A 21,405-nucleotide genomic window follows, 5' to 3' on the forward strand; every position below is an offset into this window, starting at 1 on the left:
TCTTAATCAGGATATTAATAAGGAACTAGCAGTTTATGAAGCTTTTGGAATAATCCACCAATTTTTTAAAATTAAACACTATCTAAAGATTTGCATCGAAGCGTTTTTTTTTGATAGTGATTTTAATCACTGTCAGATATCATTATACTTGATCCAACTATGCCACGTCACCACTGTGCCGCGACCCCCCTGTGCTGGGTTTTTTTTTTTATATTAAATACCTAGTTCAATTAGTTCCTCTGGTGTTGGTATAAACGTTTCTTCGGTAATTGGATCAAATTTAAATCCCAATTGAAAATACATTTCTATGATTACTGTCTTGATATAATAATTCATTTTTCTAGTTAAGAATTTAAAAAATATTAACATTTCTCTCTGGTTAATGATTTTATATTCTTCAACCCATTCATTCCATAAATAATTCGTATCATAAGGAACAAATTCACAATATGCGTGTGTTTCATATTGTAAACCTGTTATTATTTTTTTAGAAAAAAAATCTAAAAATTTAAATGCGGAAGACTTTATAGATATATTACCACTTAAAATCAGTAAAATCGGATCATTCAATTGGTCAAGAATATTTCCTATTTTATTTAATAAAACTCTTATCATGTAGGGCTTTTGTTGATAAATTTTAAAATTAGCCGATGGAAAATGATGTAATGAATCTAAAGCGTCCATTGCGTTTTTTAACAATATTGCTATTGGAACAATTAACTTGGCTATTACGTTTATGAGTTCTTTAGTATAAATGCATCCATTTAATAAGTCGTGGTCTTCTTTATTTTTGTTTTTACAAATTTCTTGCCAATTGACAATAATTGAAAAAATATTAATCATAACTTTTGCATATGAACATCCCAGAAATAAAGTCAAGGCTCGTATCTTTGACTCACCGTGAATAGTACGTGTTGGTGTTTCAATCAGATTATTAAGATAATAACTTTTATTACAATATTTTATATAGCTTGTATCATTTAAATTTTTCCATCCCGGATATTTTAGTAGTTTATCCAGTTGATAAATTTTTTTTTTTGAAGTACTATGTGCTTTTGAATATACAAACACATAAAATAATAATAAACTAAAATTGACTAGTTTTAATGAAAACATTTTGAAAATGATTATTAATATTTATCGTTGAAATGTTTTACACAAAATATAATTCGACAAAGTGTCAAAAGACACGTATTTATTCTGTTCTACATTTAGAAATAATAAAACTAAAAATGTTGACATTTATGTATAAAGTATAGTATAATAATTTTTTATAAATAGAACTGTTGCCTCGAATACTTTTCATGTGCCACACAAATAAATTATCCATACACCTTATCTTCTATGTGCAAATTGCGACTGTAGTTAAAAAACATTTTGTGTTAAAATTTTGTATTTCATATTTTATTTTTTCAACTTTATATTGCTTTAACTTTTTGAAACATAGAATTAAAAAAAATACGGATTATCATTATTTTTTTTATAAGGGTACTCTATATACAGAGTAGAACAGATCTAACTGATCACTCATATAACTTATGATCTACATTAAATTTTATACTTTTTTTGTTTTTTTAATCAATTTTTACAATATAAAACTATTTTATATAATTTTCATGTAAAAGAAATCGCATACTGTCACCAGTAAATAACATAATATGACAGTTTTTACTTCTGTACTTTACTTAATATGGACTAACATATGATACATATGATAGGAAAATTATAAAAATACGATTTTATTTTTCATTTTGATTCAATTTATTATTCATTTAATAGAGATCTTATGTCACTATTAATACTTAACTTGTATATTTTTTTAAATTTGCCTAGCTTAAATAAAATAAAAATTGTTTATAACCACCAAGTTATCTATGATAAAAAAAATGTTCTTTTTGTAAAAACCGTACAACGTTTTATATGTCCAATTCAATTACGTTTAGTATAATATTTTATTTAAAAATATAGTTTGAAGTTGGATTTTTACTAAGATAGGCAATGTTGTTGTCTTTAATTACATTTACATTGTACGTTTCATTATCAAGAGATAATGTAAGATTATGTTCATATGTGGTTAATTTATCAAGTCATTTGCGGAATACCATAGAGATAGCTACTCATTTTTTGAAACTAACTGAACTTGGATTAGTTAAAAAATAATTTAATTAGTTACTAATTATCTAATAATTAGCGGTTTTTATTATAGTAATTATAATCACTGCCAGATATTTACATTTGTCTCAACTTGCCGTGGCTAACTGTGCTAACATTTTTTTTTAAGTCGTACGATTCAATATTTAAATATATTCTTAAAATATTATTACACTAGTATATTTTGAGAAATGGGATTTTTATCATAGTATTAAAATTAACCAATATTTTTTCGATATCGTGATAAAGTATTGCAGGAATTACTATAATATTGATTTTTAAGAAGCTTATTACTGACTAACATAAATAACGAAAAAAAATTATAGTTAATTTCAATAAATATGAATCGATTATTTATTTTAGTTTTAAAATAACTACCTGAGAATCTGTAGTCTATGAAGACCAGTAGTTGTGTAGTCAATGGAGGGCTTCGATATTAACAATATAAGACGTTTGGCACTATTAAGACCTTGTGTTAAGCAAAGCACAAAAATAAGGTTCTTAGTCCCCTCCCAATACCAATAAAAATAAAACATTACTGTAGTTTTTTTAGATAACTCTACAAATTTTAGAAATTGTTTATAATGTAAATCTTAAATATTTGTTTAATCTTGCACGTTATAGCATGTCAGACTACATATGAATATGAAAATTCAAAATGCCGCCAAATTTGATTGCGGTGGTTAAATTTGTAGCAATTGAATTTGTTACGGCCTATGTTTATTGGTCGGCCACTAGAATAAAAGGTGCTCATTATCGCAATTTTTTCATCAAGATTAGTACACCGCGGATACACCAATCCGCATTCGATGCGTTACAAAATAAAATAATTTTATTACTTTCCATTATTGGAGAATATTGTATTATTAATAATAAATTATAACAAAATCGAGGAACGAATAAAATTCATTTAGTTAATAGTAATATTCCCGCTCATCCCTCAACAGATTTCATTACCTAATTTTTGTGAACAATATTTTGTGTTTTTTAACAATATTGTTAACATTTTACTGATACTGTAGATTGATACGATTGAAATGTTAATAGATATTTAACTGGTTCAAGTTGAACCACCCCAAAGTTGGCTCATTTGATCGTACGTGATATTTACCGAAAAATTGTATCGTAATTAAATACACGTTGTTTACTTAAAATTAGTTGGTAGTGTCGTTAATTAATTTTTTTTTAATTTGAATTATGATTGAAAATCCTGTTGAATTTTCGCGGATGTTTGATTGTTATTTTTTAAAAACGTTTAGACAATATTTATGTTTAATCAAAAAATAATTTATAAAATCATAATGATCTAGTACACATTTGAGGTCTTCACTATGTAAACTCATAATTTAACCTTAGAATAAAAAGATTTTAAAGTTACTTTTTTAATTTTAAAATATAATACTTTTAAAAATATAGAGGGTATAAATATATAAGAAAATATTTTATTATACATTTCATTAGTTTACAGTTAATCAAGTACACTTCCGCAGGTATGAGCTCTGAGACGGTAGAGATCAACTAACTTGCATTATTATCTTTACAGATGACACAGCAATCGATTACTAGAATAGTAACGATGAGTTGACCCCCTCTTATCCCTTTTATAAAACAAATAAAATTAGTATAATATTATTAAACTAATTTTATTAAAAGTACAATTTGTTTAATGTTCCGGAATAATTGAAGTGTATTTTATAATAATTTTTTAAAAATCATATTAATGGGTGGGGTGGAATAATAATAAATAATTTTAAAAAATTTCAGCACGATTATTCGGTGAACTATAGGTTCGCATTTGCTTAAATATTCGCATAAATTGTCTAAGCTCGTTTCCAAATATTCATCTTCAACATCATTAGTTAAAATAAGAGATCTTAATAAATATTTACTATTTAACTTAGCCTTATGTTGTAAATAAAATATATTGAGTTACATGCAAAATGTTTGGTACTATCGATATTTTTACAAATGTTAAACATTTTTTGTAAATTATGCTTTTTTTATATTGTCAACTATTTCATTATAATAAATTATGATTAAATATTGTAATAATTGAAATTAATAAATTATTTTTTATATCAATAATGTAGATGTATATGAATTAACGTTACTTTAAATACATATTGAGTTTAAAAGTTCTGATTTAAACTTGATGAGATGAACTGATGAATAGCAGGATTTGTGTATTTGTTAACTAATATTTAGTACAATAGAAACAGTTGACTTATAACAGTATAATTCAAGTAGATGCTATTTTATGCCTAAACATAAACATTTTGATGTAAATAATGATTATTTATTATGGTTAGTGTTGATTCATAATAAATAAGTCAGTTACAATTTAATCTCAGACATACATAAAATATTTCGATTTACACTGTAGGAAGTGTTATTTATTTTCTACACGATACATGATAAATTGTGATAAAAAGTTTTTGTATAGTTCCTGAAGCAAATCAGGATTAAAAGGATTTGCATTCTCGGTGTCAGTAACATTACAAATTTTAAACGACAAACAAAATCTTGTCATGTATACGAAATTATTAACAAAATGCAAATAACTTAATGTATTCACACATGTTTAATTGTGTTTTGTTATTATTATCTTAGCTATAAAAGAAACTAATATAAGTTACTTGTTAAAGGAGAATAAGTGAAATAAAAATATTTGAGTTTCATTTCCTAGTTAATTTATATTTATTAAATAATTTACATTCCAAATTAATATTTAAACCTAATATTTATATACAGAGAATATGTTCATCAAAATGAACTTTACCCATAATGTGGTAAAGTTGCTAAAAGTCTTCCGATGTATTTTCACATAATGAAATACGTAGGTATACTTTTAGCAAAAGTTACAGTATAATTTACCCACAACATCCAATATTGATACTAATGTAGTTGATGATAAGCTAATGTGTTGTAAATATAATTAGTTTCTGTCGCTTAACTCGGTATAGAGTAGAAAATTTAGAAAATATTTATAGCATAAATTCGACCACATACATTAATTGTCAAATTATGACTACAGGTATTTGGGTAATGGCTTTTCCTGATAAGTTCGCCATTGATCCACACTTGGCCTTGCAGTCAATACCTGATACGTTACAAAGATTGAATATAACAATACAGCCGTGACGAGATGAGAAAATTTATTTAAAAAATGTTGTTTATAGAAGTTGAAGAATTTTCAATGTGTATTTTCACTAACTCAACGTATATGTTTTTAAAGTTCATTCAATTAATTAACTAATTTATGTGTTTTTAAAAATATTTTTTATCATTAAATTATTATACATTGAATAGACTGTATAAAATGAGCTGTGGAGTAATAACAATTTTTTTTGTACCTAGGGGAGTCGTTGAAAAATTAATTTAACACATAAACAATAACAGTCAACCCATGTAAAGAGACTAAAAAGCAGCCGTTTAATTTAAATATTATTTTTACGTTTGCATAATTATTTTTGTGCAGATAAAAAAAGCAATTTGCACCCTATCTACTGCAGAAACATGCTCCCGTGCTTTTATTTGACAGCGGTCTATATTTAATATTTCTCAGGGTTTTATGGTGGTTTAAACAAAACATTGTCTGGCAGGATAAACTATTTTTCAACATTTTTCTACGGGTTCGGAGTCTTGTTATTTTTTTTTTTTTATGAATTTACAGTTGATTAAAACTTATAACGACATAATTAAATTGGGTTTTTTTATAGGCGACTTACCCCCATTTAAGGAATCATATTTATCTACTAGACTACAATATATACTACAAGATAAAAATTTTCCATTTTTGAGTACTATATGAAAATTATAAATAAATCGTCATCTCTCTGGCCTCTATGTAAACTAATTGATTTCGGCTCGTTCTTACGATTTGACATGTTTTTACACCAGTTATCAACCTAAAGCAACAACCGTATTCCGACTGAGGGAGCTAATATAGGGGCATGGTGTGTGTCACAGTTCCTGTTTGGTCGCCCATCCGGTAATCAATAACAACCAGCACTGTTGAACAATAGCGTTAAGCGCCACCTTAGACACTCAGGCTATGTATTTATAAATAAATAATTAATTATATAAAGTTATATATCAAAGATTAAATTGAAATAATAAACTCAATTCAACGGCGTTCTGGGCTGGCAACATATGTGACTAAACTACATGCATCAAGTGGTTTCGTCTCAACGAAGGGGAACACTTTGCAGAATAATAAACATGAATTATAATAGCAGGTTTATCGAGAAACTCATTTTACCGGTATCTAATTCGTCTTATATTAATAACAAGTCATTTGGCTTGATTACACATTTATAAAGTAAAATTTTCATTAATCTTAAACATATTTATGAAGGTTCTGTAAAGTAAAATAAACTTCTTCCGTACATGGTAAATTTAATTATTTTTCGTTATTATCTACACATTAGGGCCGTTGCGTTAAAAAAAATCATTTTTTATTAAAAACTCATGTATGTAAATCAAAAGAATCTGAACGTAAATTCGAGAAACATGTACACGAGTAAAAACATTTTAGCGTCTAAATTTCACCATAATTTATGTAACTAAAAAGTAATTCATAGCCTTAGTTTAAGCGCTGTTCATATTTAGTGGCACATCTGGTTCCATTTTAATAACTATTCCATATTTTGAAAGTGTATTAAAACCTTTTTTTTTATGTTAATAAATAAAAATAGTTAATTACTACAATCACTTAAATAAACGAAGAATCAGACATAATTAAATAGAATAACAAATTGTATTATTTGTATTTGTTTTAATATTAACATATTATTTAAAACGTCCAAATTTATCCTTGATAAGTTAAATACTTTCACTGCAATATTTACACATATTTCCATTCATAAGTAATACTCATATAATTTATTGCATGGTTCATTCAGGAATTATTAAGGGCTTAAAGGATGTTCCATACTATTTTATTATGCGTATATTTAGGATATTTTAGTACATCAATTATTTAGACTTTGTAAGATTTAAATAGATCCTATTTTTACATAAAATATGTTTTGTTATTCAAAGAGAAGGTACGTCAAAAGAACACCAAATAGTAAATTGTCTAAATAATAAGAGCTCAAAACGTTCAGAAGTTTTTATATCGTATTTATTTATGTTGTGTTGGGAAATATTTATTATTAAAATCTTGTTTTTATTTGTTCACAAAGTGTATTTTTTCACACCATTTGATTAACACAATTAATTATTGCCCAGTAGGTCAAGTTAAATTAACTGCAAGTTATATATAACTGAATAAACTTAATTATTATTAAACAAAAAAAATACTGCTGAACTAAAAATATCCGACTAGATTTATGATCGAGGTAATTATGGTATAACGCATACTAACTGGACCACGTAAAACACTAAGATTGTATAATAAACATAATGACCTCCTATATTATTGTATCAGATATTATAATAATAGTAATAAAACTTACACTTTTACTCGAATTACATAAATTATTACTCTCATAAAAATATAGATTATGCTTAATCTATTAACATCATTATCTATTTTAAATGTATAATTATTCTAATTATTTAGTGATATTTATAAAACGACTACATCAATATTACACATCAAAAATGTTTTTTAAATACATAGAAGAAATTATTTTTAAGAAATTAGGTTGTTCATAACTTGTCAAAATGTTCGAATGAATTAATACGGATCATTGAAGAAATCTATTGATTTATGAAATCAAAAATAATTACCAGTTCAATGATAGCAGTAAAAAAGCGCTACCGTTTATTTTCACATCGCTGAAATTTATGGTAATTACTATCAATGACAGATATGTAAATGATCAACTTACTGTCAGTCCGTTACGGTATTTTTACTTCGAGCGAATGGAACAAAATATATTTTAGTTATTCACAATTCAATAAGTTTCCAAACAAAAGTGCAACAACAAAGAAATATCCTAGAGACATATGTAGGATAGAAATCACTACAGCGGCTTTACAGTATAAGCAAATATTTTTTAAGTTATTGACGTTTATACAGTAAGTGAACTAATTTATTCTACGGATAAGAAAGATATTATACATTTTACATGTCGAAATGTTTTTTTTTTTTGAAAGCTTGACTTACTAGTACTAAAGGGTTTCGACATTATGATAGATGTGAACAACTGCCTCGGGTACAATTAGTCGATGTTTGGATGATAATGATACATTTAGTATATCGGATAGATAACATTATTATTATTATATTCATATTAACGGCAGTACTTCCAAAACGATAGGATTGTCACAATAAAAAAGCCGTTGGCTATTGAAATATGGAGCGATTCTATGCTGGACCGGTTTTTAGCTTGCTGTAGGTTGGTTTGTCTTATACAACTGGATCAACAAGCAAACGACCAGACGGCGATGGCGGCATCGAGCAATGTTTTGAGAAAATTGCGTTATTCAGAATGTAAGAAAAAAAAATCAAAATTAGAATGGTCGTTGAAGCACGCGACGATGAGTGATACAGTCAATGACAAAAGAATAAAAACGCATAAATTTACTTAATTATTTTCTTTTTTGGCATTGTGCAAGATCAAGAATAAAACTCGGTTGAATAGTTTATAACTTTGCCGCGTGTGTTTTAATTATGCCCAAACCGAATGCCACCCATTAATAACAAATTGTGATTTTTAATTATGTCAGTTTGTAAGTTCTGATAAATTCGTATAATGCGCTAAATAACATAAACGATACAAAGTTTATGAAAACATAATTGGTGTTTATAGTGTTATTGGCACAAAATAGTCGGCTTTGCCAAATTTCGTATGCATGCCTTTGAAACAATTCCAAAAATATGTGCCCACCAACATCATGAATTACTTTACTGTGTTTTAACATTTAGTTTTCCTCTAGATGAACACATATTTAAAATAATTCCTTTTATAGTCGCCTTTTCCGAAAAACGTGGCACGTGTAAAATATTTAACTGTTGTCAACGTCTACTACTGGTGTGAATGTAGTAAGTGGTTGAAAGTTTTTCAATTTATATTATTTGAATTTATGGTATTATGAATTTTTAGTAGAGTATTTTTTGAACTTTAACCGTTTACTCTGAATCGGAGAAAGTCGGGAAAGTATTGTTGTACAATTAAAAAGCGTTGGTAGTTTAACGCTACTAGGACTATCGTTTTACCAAAGAGATAGTTGCTTAATATCTACGAGAAGTTTTCATACAATCAAAATTTGAAATATAAAACAAAAATAAGTGAAGGAATTGTTTCTAAAACCGAGTACTCGGGATAAAATTACCAGACATGTGAAATATGTTTAATGATAAAAGGAAACTGTTACCTTCTCCAAATAAAAATTTGTACATCCATTTTTGTTAAAGCTTAGTAGTCATCAAAATTATTATTTCAAACATAAAATTGTTTTCGGTATAAAAATACCATATCGGTGTTATGGCCATTATGAGGACGGGCAATCATTATCGCGCTGTCTACGTTTAATTTTAAAACGAGTGATTAATTTTATTTCTTGGTTCATTGTTTTAATTAAAAAATGCAATGTTTTTCGTGTGCATGTTATATGTACACTCGAGGAAATTCCAGGCTGTAGTGAGACGTATAAAAGAAGAATCGCCGAGATTGGCTCGATGCGTTGGTGTAACTGTTTTGTTGTACCGGAGGCGGCTGCTACTGGTGTGTCGAGATTACAATTACTCGAACCTACCGACTGCGCCGTCCAGCCTGCACCGTGTCGCGTCGACCATAAAGGACTCGGATAACTGTGGTGCATGTAAACGACTCTATGCACTCTGTGTTGATTTTACACTTAATTTTGCCGGCCGGTTGTTTTTAGCTGAACCGCAGACGCTGCAGTCGTACAGTGTCGGCTATATGACAGAACTGGAACACCGCGTGTGCCACTTGAAAATTGGATGTGTTGGTCGATGGGTTGTGCAATTCAAAAACGATTTCGCAACGAAAACTGTTCGAAAACACTCGCACACGTAAATAGTCTCATATTGTAGTTTCTTGAGAACCCAAGGCAATCAGACCGCTCGACGTCATCACCGCCAACGGTTTTTTATAACTTAGTCATTTTCGGCACGTTCTAGCGCCGAGTCGATGTTTTATTCTATCTCGGATATCTTCAGGTATTCCAATAGTTTCCGAGTATGATTAAATATTAATGCTGCGAATTTTTTTTAACTTGATAATGAGAATGTACAAGTTAAAATATTATGTATCATTCGAAACACATTTTGTGTGTTTTAGATTTTTAATAAAATCGCTATGTTTCTTTAGTTTTTTCGCTAGAATTACTTATGTGGTAAATATTTTTTACTTAGAATTTGGTCTGGTTAAATTTAAGGATTTCACGAAATTATTTAATTATTTGTTACGTACCCGGAGGCGTGACGAAGAAAAAAGATGACGACGAAGTAAAGCAATAGCCTGACGCATCACTTTTTTAGAGCAATATTAACAAAAGATATTTTATAACAGATTACTATTATCCGTAAAATACATCACCCTTGTCATGGCCATTCGCAGTATGTGTTATTGTTTTTGTTAGCGTAGCCCATAAATCACATAAAGTATGTTGATTTCTTCGTGTTAAACAAATAAAACAAGCGATTAACTTGTAATGGACTAGATTTTGCCACTTGCAAGTCATCAATATATTTTAATGATGAATTTTCGAAGGCTCCGTTACGAAATATGTATATGACTAAAATTTTCAGCAAACATTGTTGAAGATAATAATAACATATTGACCCGGGTTCGTTGGCCGTGTCAAAATATCATCACTGCTGACACGAGCGCACAAAGGACACCGGCTAAAATGAAATTATGAACGCACACTTGAAAGGGATTAAATTTTCAATAGAGTTATTTTTCATGGAATAATTTCAATTAAATTGAATTTGCAGCGGAAAGGATAATTTTTCCTTCGTGTTATAAATATGCAGTTTTTATCATTTTTTTTTTTTTTCCATTATATTTTAAAGCACCTCTGTGCTTTCATAGTCGCAAACTGTTTATCTGTGTCAGAAATGAAAGCTTATCCATGAACGATACGTGATGAGAGTGACAACCAACAACGATCGTCCATAAAATGTATTTCCCTGGGGATTGTCATTAGGACCGGAAATACACAATGTTGTAGTATCATGGCTACTTAAATATAAATTAACAAACCAAATGTTCACACTTTTGCACGAAAAAGGTTTTCCATTGCCCCTGAGTCCAGATGATAGTTCATACACGATATAACACACGTGATGTATTATTTATGACCATAATAGATATACGATTTGTTTAAACAGTACTAATGTAAGATAATACAGAAAATTACTGCATTGCCTTGGTGAAATCATTTTTTGTAAGACAAAAAAGTTTTAAAAATAACGCTCGGCGTTTTTATTTATATGCATAAATAAGTTATCGTGTCGCATTCACTCTAATATGCTCTCCGAAAATATTGAATTATGCGACAGTAGTGAATTTTCTGAATGAGATATTTTCAATATGAAAAATAATTTGAACGCGATTACAGATCTTATCTGGCCGGTTATTAAAACTCGATTACACATGCGTAACAATAATGACTTTTCAAGAAAAATAAAAATCCGTTATAAAACCAAATATTGGTCGTTTGTTTTATGACCTTACGTTTGTCCGCCCCGTGGGACACTACGCGTCTTATTAACGTATAATCTTAGGTTTTCAAACGCACCAGAAAGTAAAAAACAATATAAATAACATTAAAGTCGGTGTTCTAATAATATTCTCAAACAATGTTTTGAAATAAAACCGCGTAAGTGGACAAATAACGTATGTGCATATATCTAACGTAAACGTAATTTCTTTTCTCTGCAATATAAATAATTTGCATGAATAAATCTGTACCGAACGGATTGTCCATTTAGTAAACGTTAAAATTCAACTTTGGGCAACTCACGTTGTGTTATAAAATAGTTTGCGCGAAGATGGCACTGACTAATGATCTTGAATGCGGACGATGACGGCACGTGGTATTGTATTTGCTCGTTTCGTGTTCCTAACTGCGACCGTTTTTCAAATCGGTTTCGCCGTTAAAAAGTGGCTAGACAATGAGTTCTTTCGATACTCATCGATCAGTGGCTATAATATTTTTGGATACATACATTATCTATGACCATAATTATACATCGTTCATTGAGCTTATCGATGCATCGTCTGTAATTCCATATGGTACTAACCAGATATTTGCTGCTGTCCACAACCGGCTGGACTTTCGCCGCTCTGAATATTAATAATTATATAACGTTTTCAAATGAGCCAAACATCTTTTATCGTTCGATTATGGACCTCAACGGCTCTATTACAACCATTAACATGTGCCCGCGTATATCTTCTGGCTATCGTGTTTCAAAATAAATTTACCTAACAATATCATTTTGCAAAGTTCATATTCAGGTCAACCACAACACATTGTTTGCTGGCCCACGTTGTAAACAATTAGAAGAAAAAAGTTCATCTAAACTCTCGTTTAGTATTACTACATATTATAATCGAATGTGGTCTAGGAATATAGCAAAGACGTATTAAAATTATTAAGTGTCTGTGTACGCAAACCTCAACAATTCAATAAAACATTTCAAATTTCATTATGCTATTGTACTTAGTAAACTCGACATTTTATCACCTGTAATAAAACAAATTATTTTATACGAAATAAAATAAATGATGAGTAATTTATTTTAAAATTAGACCAATATTATTACAGTTTAGATTACATAAGAAGGTTTTGCAGACAGAACTATTTTACGATTGAAAAAGTACTTTTCTACACTCCATTTATTTTAATTTTGCAAACTTAATGAAATGCCTTTTTCTTTCTTTTTTTTTTTTGAGGAAGATAAAATGTAAATCATAAAATTTCAATTTTATTTTTTATTTCGATTTATATTTTTGAGTAACATATTTATTTGAAATGAAAATAATAATAAATATTGCACCTTTAATGCTCAAAACGATACTGTTAGGGACAACAATTAAATTTAATATAATATTATTGACATTTTATGTATTAAATATATGCATATTTGATCTATTTAAATAATTCATTACAATCGTTATGAATTAATGATACTACTCATAAAATAGCGCTTTTTCTAATGTATTATATAAGATTTTGTGTCGATTATTAACTAAACTAAGTCGTGTGAATTTCATATATTGTTATTTAGAGGATCACTTAAAAATATCTTTAAGTTTTGAGGTGTTTCTAGTCGTTTATTTAGAATAGATTATAACCAATTTTTATTTGAGATTTTAAATTGTAACACTTGAATTGATTAGTAATTAACTTATAATAGTATATAGCACTATAATTCACAAAGACTCGTGTTTAATGATCAATTCAAGTACTATTAAATATTATTATTTTTCAGTATATGAGTAATAAGAATTTCAAAGTAGATTTTAGTTTATCATTAATGCGAATAAAAGTTTTAGGTCGGTTCCCCTTATAAATCTTAAAAAATAACTTTTTATTGAAATCGTATATATATTTTTTAATTAAACAAAATTTAAGTACATAATTATACTAAAACAAAAATTGATACTTAAAGAATATCATTGCTATTATATTAAAACTGATGAATATTGCATTGAATAAAAAAAGTTTATGCAGTGATTATTAAAAACATAATATACTTTTGTTTTCGTGTCATTAACTTATTGTTCCATTAGAAAATACTAAACAAACATTGGTAAATTAAAATGATTAATCAGTATAAATTATATGCTTTGTTTTGGAATTAAATAGGACGAGAAGTTGGACGGTTCAGAAACAACAAAAGTAATTATTGGTAATTATTATGATAACATCAACCAGATGTTACTTAGAAGTCCTTTATTAAATTTAGTTATCAAATGGAACGGAAGATAAATCGATGTTGCCTTTGAGAGTCTATAAGAGGAAGACAGAATAATTGCAAGGAGTGAAGTAATGGAAATTATGAAAAAAAAAAAAACAAGAGTAAATACACACAGAACTGGATAAACCTACTTATATGGTCGGTCAATAGGCCAAGGCGATATAAGTATACATTTTATTGTATTGACAGATTTACGATCACCCACGTTCCTGAAGAATTTCAGTATGAAATATTTCAGGTTACTTTTCTCAACTCACTATTACATCGGCACTGATTTATGCTGTTTAAAAATAATATTCATTACAACAAGCAATAGACGCACAGAAAAATTATTGTAATTATAACAACAAGATACTTTGAACCAAATGAATAAAATTCCGTTAAATTTCATCACCTCATCAAAACAATAAGTGTGTAATTTTTTGTGCAAGTTTATTAAGTACAGAAAATGGTCATCGCTAATAAAATGTACTTTTCAAATGTCACATACGCATAAACTTGAACTCGAGTTTTACTATACATTTTTAATGACACATAGTATTAAGAATATTATCTCTTATTTTATGACATTAACGGAAGCATAAAACGAGTGCACATGCGATAAAAATGACAATAAAGTTAAAGAAACTTTTGAACGTTATAAGCAACACGTGAATTTATAAGAAATACATCAATATACATATATAAAATTTGCACTTGAAATATTAGTTTAATTCAACGCGTTATATAAATTTAGTATATAATATTGTCAGTTTGTTTTTCAGAATTAGTATTAAATACAATCAAATAATTACAATATAAATTATGGAAAATTAAGTTATTATTTTAAATTGGTCAATGGGATCGTATTTATAACCGTATATTTTATTTTTTGTCAATGAAAGCGAGTGCGTATTACCAAAATTTTATTGTTTATTGAGTGAAAATAAGAAAAAAATTGTATTATAGATTTTTTTTTTTTTTTTGAAAACGTGATTTAAGATTACAAAAAAAAGATTCTAGTTGAATTTGTAATATTTTAAGTATTGTGTTATATATGCACACTGAAAATATTTTGTCTCCTTTAATAGTCTGTTTTAGTATGGAACAAGTTAAAAACTGTTCAATATAATAATAAAATAGCTCACCACAAGGTCTTTTATTTCTGGTTTTCAATATAAGGCAACTAAATATTATGTGACTTTAATATGATTTGGGTGTATACATATATACCATATATTGTAAGGTTTGACAAGGTAAATCCATCATTATTTTCTATTTGCCTAATTCATTTCATTAATGTTTTGTTCTTTTAAGAGTATGTGTACCACGGTCACGTCAATCATCAAATTTCATTACGATCAAAAACTGACCGCCAATCATGTGTGTATTAATTTTTTAAAATTAGATCCAAATACAGTAACAACGATTTTATCATACCGAATTTGGTTCTATAGCTCTTTGAACAGTACTGTTTACATAACATATATAATAATAGGAATGATTAGTAAAATACAATAAGTGGTTTTATTCGAATGTACAGTGTAAGCGGTCAAGTACAGGTCGAATTGTTTAAATCTGTTTTAAATTACATTTTTGGTTCTTGTCGGAAGTTTATTTTTGTAATATTTTGTTTATTACGACAAAAAAATAGTTAGTGTTATACGGAAAGATGATAAAATCACTGTAATTGTATTCGCCTGAGTATAATCTTTAAACCACAATTATCGTCATGTAATACTCATCAAAACCACACATAGTAATAACAATTGGAGTGTTCGCCAACTAGAAAATTATCAACAAGAGTAATTCACTATTTTGCAGTTGGGTAACATACAGTAACGAAATGCACTAAGGAATGTATAAAATGTGTTAAAAAACTTTTAAGTATTTTCAATCAATTTAGATAGATTAGACATAAATTATCGTTCAACTTTTGACAATTTAATGATAATGATATAGTAGCATAAATGCAAACATAATAACATAGAATTATAAGTAGTCATTAAATAAATGTACAAATTGATTTATAAAAAAATGTTATATGTTATTAATGATCAATTCATTAAGACTACTTCAATTTAATCTCAAACGGTCCAAAAGTAAATTTTCAGAAAAAAAACCTAAACGATTCATGATAATATTTTTTGTGGATGTAATTGTGAAGTTTAAGGCGCTTTTACAAAGCTAAAAATTAATGTTCAAAAACCATAAAGTACAATTTTCGTATTAAATTATGTAAAATCAATACGAAATATTGTATGTATCCATTAGGTTACTAAGATTTGATTTTAATTGATTTGAAAGTATTGAGGTATTTCAATAGATATCGGTAGACGTACTTATTTGTATAACGAAGGAGTTTCAAGTGTCGATTGGAAAGTATCAATTTATACAATAAATAACAACATGAAACATGAAATATGCAATTTAACAAATTGGTACAAAATAATATTATAAGTACTTTTTTAACGATTACGGTGTTGTGTTACGAAGCAAGATCTAGTAACGGTCGCGCCAAAAAATTTAACGTCACGATTTAAATAAAACATGTGCTGTGGTTATGTTATTCGGAAATATTAAAAATTATCCGGTTTTTTTACCATCTGTATACATAGTATTCACGTTTTGCACGCGACGCACATCCAGTTTTGTATTTTCCCAGAGCCTAAAGCGTTGTGACAAACTAGTCAATTCATAGAAATGCCGATGAAGAGATGTTCTTTAATTTATCCATATCATGGTGTACTAATAATGTAAGATGATTATGAGTTCAAGGGTTTTTTTTTTACAACATTTATCGATAGAAAATATATTAAAGCATTTGAACGAAATTCCAAAAATAATATAATCCCGATAGTGAATATATTTGTTGTTATATGACAACGGTAAGTGATAGTCCTGGGGTGTTATAATTGTTTAGCTCAAGGCAAATAATAGTAATAGAAGTAGTAGTAATAAGTGGAAGGTAACAGTAGAAATACTAGTGGCAGCAGTAGTAATCACGGCAAGTAGAAATAATAAAGAAAACGAGTAACCTGCTACTAAGTTTATATACGACGGAGCTAAAGTACACTGAGGTGCGATGGACGATAAAAAAATATATAATATATGGCTATGAACTGAGTCTATGAACGGTTTTTGTTCGTCGATTTCCGTGGCTTGCCGCAAAAATGATTAATGTCCGTTCCACCCGGCGACTGGCTTTACAGCAATGTGCTTTTACTACTGTTCGCCAAAGCTTTTTGCGGATTATCGTTTTGACATTGTGGAGTACTAAAAACCAACAGTTACTGTAACTGACGCATAGCTCAGTTCATTCGGCGGTCATTAACTTAAGTTAAAAACTACTTTGACTGCACGGACATTTTTTGACTTCTGATATCAATAAAAAAAGCCCTCCGCTGAAAAGTTGTCACTTGATTTGTCATATTTTAAATACAATAGCATCTGAAGATTTCACATCTTGGACGAGCTGTTGATACGTTTATAAACGTGTACTGTAAGGATATATGTATAAGAATGATTTTTAATACAACCTTAAAAAAATTAGATGTCCATCGTACAGTTATTTTATTATTTTTCTCTCTGGCCACAGTGTGTTAAAATTCAAAACTATGAATTGTCATTTATTATAAATTATCATGTAGTATCATCCAAATGAGTTTAAAGTGAGCTATTTTACTGATGGTCCATTAAGTACATTAAACTAATAATGGAACAACATGTAGCACTAGTTGTCCATGAGTGTTCAAACGCTTTTAAATAGTAATTGTTTCTTTTTTTTAATTATCCTTATTAAAAATAAAAATAAAGTAATTTTATTTTAAAATTTGTACATAATTCGATTTAACGTTTATTAAACATTTAATTGACATATTATATAAGTTTAGAAGGGTATCAACTTTATTTTTTTAAATTGTAACACATGTATTTAACTAGATTAAAAAATAGAAAATAATCTAATTAAGAAAATGACTGGTGGTCGATAGAAACTTTTGGACGAGTGTACTAGAATTCATTAACTTAAACAATTTTAAGTAAAACTGTAGATTTTTTTATTACTATCATTTTTAGGCCGTTTTCTCCGTCCTGCCTAGGTAAAAAATTGAGAATAACATCCAAAGTGCTTAATCGACCAGTCATTTTTTAATTAGATAATGTTATATTTTATAAGTTAATTAAATGAGTATGTTATCACATAAAAAAAAAAGTTAACACCTCTATACGTTATAAGGGATGTCCCTAAAAATTAATTATTAGCTGATAAATCAAGAATTATATGTAACTAAAAGAAATCAAAAATTATTTTTCAAATATTGTAATTATTTTGTGAGTAAGCAATTAGTTTATGATAAACCGATCACTCCGTATATATTTTTTATTGAAGTTCATTTTAAAACTAGTAATGATTATTAGTTAATAATTAAAATAATCTAAAATGTGTTATATGTGTAAAGTCGGATAAGTCTCAAGAAAAATTAATTGTTGCTTTTAATAAACATTTGAAGTTATTTTTTTTGAGGCACAAGAATACTTTGTATTCATTACTAAATTTTTTTAATAGTTTACTAAATTTATGTAAAAGTAGAAACCTCGAACAAAATTATTATTTTCTTTATTATATACACATAGTTAAATCAAATGTTTGTCGAATAAATAAATAAGTTTAAACTGCTACTATAAAATAAATTAATCGTTTTAAAATGCAAATTTCATTCCTAGCATGTAATTTTAAATACTACAATTCTTAGTTTAAATAAATAGTTTTATTTCTAATTATCAAATCTGATAAATGTAATACTAATATAATTAAAAATATAAATTCATTTGTAACAAATGTCTTGTACTGATGTTATGACCTGTGTTTAAATTTAATTTAAATACATTAATTTGATCAAAATTTGGTTATTATTTGAAAACGGTCGACAGTTGGACAGCAATATCGTATAGTGTGGACGAATCGTGGTATGCATTTGTCACATTTGGATGCTATTACCTCAGTGGATTTATGAGATACCCTACCTCCCATATTAATAATAGTATTTTATACGATACGGACAAAGAGTACAGGGATCGATTTTCCAGTTTCCAGCCGATTTGTCAATGCTCACTTACCTAGTAAATTTCGTACATGTAACAAACGGAAACCGGGAAATGTTGTGCTTTCAAAGGTCGGTTGGATTGTTGCGAGTGTTTTGTCTTCTGCAGTTTTGTACTATGAACGATTTATCATCGTCGACTGATAAAATTCAAATTTTCATTCAGAAGATTTATGTTTTCAGATTTTGTGATGGAATAATATCTTTTGAATTAGCAATAAATCAAGTTTTTTATCACTTCTGTCTAAAAATAAAGCTCATTAACATTTAATTTGATAGCACTAAATTATATCATAAAACCAAAAGCCATATTTTACTAATGGACCGTTGGTATTTTGCCTTAGTTCAGTTTAAATCTAGTCCGAATAACAATTCGATCTAGATTGACATACATTCCATAAGTATTAATTAATTATATTCTTCTGGTTTAAAATTGATCTATTAATGGGATCAAGGTCGTTCAGTGATATTATTGATTACATTTATTTATAGCCGCACTTTACATTTTTAACAACATATTCTTAATAGAGCAACTACCTTGGAGTGGTCATAAGTTGGTAGTTTATATCGAAAAGTTTATGATTTAATTGATTCAAATTTAACGTTGTATATTTACCGTCAGACCTGAGACGCACCTTTTTTATGTCCTTATATAATTGTCTAGTCGAAAATATGCATGATGTAAACACTAGGACACTTTTAAATACATTAACCAGTACAACCATTGATAATGAATCAACTAAAGATTGAAAATGATCTGTTGTGGAATGTAAGGTCTATCCTGCAGCTACTAAAATTAATACAGTTACGAAATTTCTGATACAAACGAAATTTAAGTGTATTTATTTTGATTAAACAAGGTTACACTTATATTGTTATTTATATTGGATAATTTAATATATTATGTAGCCTTTTCACACTCAAATTTTCATTTTATATTAAAATGGCGCAGCATTAATATTGTATTGATGAGTGACACTGGAATCAGCTTAATAACTATTTTCTGAAAAATTTGTGTTTAATTTTCAAAATGTTTAACTAAATATTTAAAGAAAAAATTTGATTTAGTTTTGTCAGCATCATATGGTGTTTGAAACATTGTTTTAACTTCAAAAATGTAATTCAAATAAAAAAAATGACGGGAATACAAAAGTGTAACAGCGCTATGAAGGGATTAAAACATATATTTATACTTATGAAGGATCATTAATATTTATAAATGAATTAAGTAATTAATATATCACGAATGTTTTTTATTTACAATTTATTTATGAATCAATTTAATATTAATTCATACATTGACTTATGAACAGGTATTAAACTTAATTAATAAAGTGTAAAACGTATAGTTTGAACATTATATTTGCTATCAAAATTTTAGTTGTCAATTAGTATCAAATTTAGTTTTGTACATTGTTTATTAATTTTTTTGTCATAATATGTATTCATTTAAACCTTATTTGTAATAATTTGTCAACATCATAAAGTATTTACTCATAAAGATAGGTAAACTATATATGTATGTATATATAACTATTGATTTTGAAAAATTATACCGGCACACACAAAAAAAAAAGTTGTCTGTACTTTTGATCGGACCCATCTACGGACATGTATTTTGACCAGATGAATCCGATTTTGAGTTCATTTGGCCCGGTCACCCTTCAGATTTGAGTAAAATGCAAAAAATAGGCCAAAAATTGGGAAAAGCTGCAGTCACAGCGATGAAAAAAATTTTGTGGACCCTGATCAAGTATGATTTTTATGTATTTTATCATACTGAATTTGAATCTGAAGTTTTCTTGTCCTATTAACGTTTTAAAATTAAAAAAAATCTCAAAAAAACAAAAAAGCAGGAAAATTGTAGTTATAAATATGAAAAAAAATTTATAGAACACGATTAAATACTTTTCTTGTATTTTTTCACGCATAAAATAGGAGTTTAAAAAATGAAAATATAAAAAATGGTAATATTTATAAAAAAAATTACTAGAATGAAGAGAACGATATTTTCGAATTTTAATCTCTTCATACACAAGATTTTTATTCCTTAAAAACAAAATAAATTGCAAATCAGATTGCTAATTACCTTATGATTTTAGTAAAAATAAAAAATAAATTTTTTTTTTGATTTTGACTTACTAAAAATAAGGTTTCAGTATATGATATCATATGATACCATCGTGCAATATTTGAAAAAAAAAAAATTCATATTATTTAATTTTATCAAACATACTTATTCTATATTAAAAAAAAAAAAAAAGA

The 21,405-nt window shown here is 27.6% G+C and overlaps 2 protein-coding genes across 4 annotated transcripts in view; one reads left to right on the forward strand and one right to left on the reverse strand.

Moving 5' to 3' along the window:
* LOC126907394 (uncharacterized) overlaps window positions 1–1,164 on the reverse strand; it is a 3,499-nt gene extending 2,335 nt beyond the window's left edge. Inside the window, exons 1-2 of one of the 2 annotated variants that reach the window (XM_050688642.1) lie at window positions 540–1,164; window positions 222–473 (exon numbers count right to left, since the gene is read on the reverse strand). In XM_050688642.1, coding sequence (XP_050544599.1) covers window positions 222–473; window positions 540–1,116 — 829 coding nt within the window. In that variant the 5' untranslated portion in view covers window positions 1,117–1,164. Of the gene's footprint in view, window positions 1–221 lie in introns of both variants that reach the window. The other variant, XM_050688641.1, reaches the window with a different exon arrangement.
* Window positions 1–21,405, forward strand: part of LOC126907402 (Kv channel-interacting protein 2-like) — a 383,598-nt gene that overhangs the window by 7,743 nt on the left and 354,450 nt on the right. The gene's annotated exons all lie outside the window — the stretch shown is intronic.

The sequence above is a fragment of the Daktulosphaira vitifoliae genome, unplaced genomic scaffold (assembly GCF_025091365.1).
Source record: "Daktulosphaira vitifoliae isolate Bord-2020 unplaced genomic scaffold, ASM2509136v1 Scaffold_5, whole genome shotgun sequence".
Classification (NCBI taxonomy): Eukaryota; Metazoa; Arthropoda; class Insecta; order Hemiptera; family Phylloxeridae; genus Daktulosphaira; species Daktulosphaira vitifoliae.